Source organism: Propithecus coquereli, unplaced genomic scaffold (genome assembly GCF_000956105.1).
Source record: "Propithecus coquereli isolate 6110/MARCELLA unplaced genomic scaffold, Pcoq_1.0 Scaffold203, whole genome shotgun sequence".
In the NCBI taxonomy this organism is placed as follows: Eukaryota; Metazoa; Chordata; class Mammalia; order Primates; family Indriidae; genus Propithecus; species Propithecus coquereli.
The window spans coordinates 1,351,745-1,354,036 of record NW_012145301.1 but is presented as its reverse complement, the minus strand read 5'-3'; the positions used below and the strand labels follow the sequence as shown (position 1 = coordinate 1,354,036).

The window sequence follows — 2,292 nt, the reverse complement described above, 5'->3', positions numbered from 1 at the left end:
GAAAATTTAAAGGTATCTTTTAATTATAATATCTATTATCCCCAGACACTCATAAGTTCATAAATCTGAAATCAAATTCTAACATTCTCAATTTATCTTTTAAAGGTACAATCTGAAATCAGTGAAATATTGAACAAAAGTATTATTGAAGTAGAAAACCCTCAATGTAGCTCAGACAAAAATCTAGTATTCAGCTCACGCATTGAAAAGGATTTGGTATGTTATTCTATACAAATCATTTCTATATGTAGGTACTTCAAAACTGTGACCACCACTGGTTTATCTTCACCGTTACATTCTCCCCTTCTTTACAGGAAGAATGGACCATCAGAGACAAAAATAAGGAAATTCCTGTCCTGAAAACCCTAAAAGATGTGCGTTTACTTCCACAATTTCCCCATTTCTCTTAAGAGAGTCTGTGAGGGACATTTGATTTAGTCCAGATATCAAAAGATTCTCAAGTAAATTCAAATACAAGGCAGTTTTTATGGCCTATCTATTCACTGAGGATTGACCCAGACCTGGGGTGAATTCCCTGGAACAGCTCCAATCCAGAGTTACCATCACTGTGTCCACACTGATTCACATTTTCAGGATAGTCACAGCCCTAAAATCACCCGAAAATAGGAATGCAAGCTAAGGTTGACACATAGCCCAGGAGTGGAAATATTCATTTTCCTGAAACTCCCATTTGACCTATTGCTTCCATGTTCCCCACCTATCTATGGTGGTCTCTTGAAGGATGCTAAATTTCTATTTCTGAAATTGGGGGGTTGGCCTATGTATCTCACCCCCTAAGGAAGTAAGTGCAAGTTCTAAGGAAATTGTGAAGGACCAGAGTTACAGATCTCGAAACAACTGTAGTTAAATTTTCTAGAGAAAATGAATCATACTTGTTGGGCTTTTTTTTTTTTTGGCTGTAGAAATGGATAAAATGCTTGTTTTGGTTGTATAAATAAATCCTCCACAAAATATTATCTTAATTTCCTGGCTGTGTGGCAAATGACAGTACATTTATAGAATTCTTTTTATTGTTACTAGCCTATAGAGAATCAAGAAGGAACCCTCTCTATGGAGAAAATGCATCATTTTGAAGATTCTAGGACTCTTCATTCAGTGGAAGAAAAATTCATTAGTGATAATGTTAACAGTCTTCCTCAAAATGTAAATATTCCATCCCAGATACATCTCAAGGACATATTAACTCTGAGAACTTCAACAGATAATTCATCTTTAAATGTAATTGTGAACCCTTCAGATAATTCTGAAACATTGAAGAATTATAATAACCTTCATAGTTTTCTACCTACTGCCCCTCAAAATGTGATGTCTCAAGCTGATACAGTAATTCTGGATAAATCCAAAATTACTGTGCCTTTTCTCAAGCATGGATTTTGTGAAAATTTGGATGATATTTGCTACTCTATCAAACAAATGAAGGAAGAGCTTCAAAAGTCACATGAGAGGGAGCTGGCACTTACAAATGAACTTCAAACTTTAAAAACTGATATAAGTATTCAAAGTAATGGTAAATATGACTTGTCCCCTATTCATAAGGAAAAAATTAACTTTATTAAGGGAGAAAACACAGAAGGTAACTTAAATGAAGACATAAAATTAAAGAGGATTTCAGAATTAGAGGCATTAGTAAATAAATTACTCCCATTCAGGGAAATGGTATCAAAAATCCATGTGAATTTCTGTAGGAAATGTAAAAAATTATCTAAGAGTGAAATACATAGGGGAAAGAAGAATGAGAAAAACAATAAGGAAATTCCTATCACGGGTAAGAGTATTACAGATTTAAAATTCCATTCCAGGGTACCAAGATATACACTGTCATTCCTTGACCAAACAAAACATGACATGAAAGACCAAGAAAGGCAACCATTTATAGCAAAACAAGGATCAATAATATTTGAAAATCAGAAAACATCCAAAGTCAATTCTGTTACTGAGCAGTGTGTTGCAAAAATTCAGTACTTACAGAATTACCTAAAAGAATCTATGCAGATACAGAAAAAAGTAACAGAACTGGAGAATGAAAATCTAAACCTTAAGACCAAAATAAAACCTCTTGTCTTAACCACACAATCTCTGATACAGAAAATTGAAACATATGAAAAACAACTTAAGAATCTGATGGAAGAAAAGAGCATTATTCAGTCTAATTTAATTAAAACAGAAGAAGATGGCAAGGAGTGTCTCAAAGAATTAAAAAAAATAATTAGTAAATATAATGTTCTCCAAAGCCAAAATAAAACTCTAGAGGAAAAAAATAGCCAACTCTCT

The 2,292-nt window shown here is 33.4% G+C and overlaps 1 protein-coding gene across 1 annotated transcript in view; it reads left to right on the top strand.

Moving 5' to 3' along the window:
- CCDC110 (coiled-coil domain containing 110) overlaps positions 1-2,292 on the top strand; it is a 31,795-nt gene that overhangs the window by 24,830 nt on the left and 4,673 nt on the right. The window contains exons 5-6 of the mRNA XM_012643990.1: positions 106-216; positions 1,042-2,287. Coding sequence (XP_012499444.1) covers positions 106-216; positions 1,042-2,287 — 1,357 coding nt within the window. The remainder of the gene's footprint in view (positions 1-105; positions 217-1,041; positions 2,288-2,292) is intronic.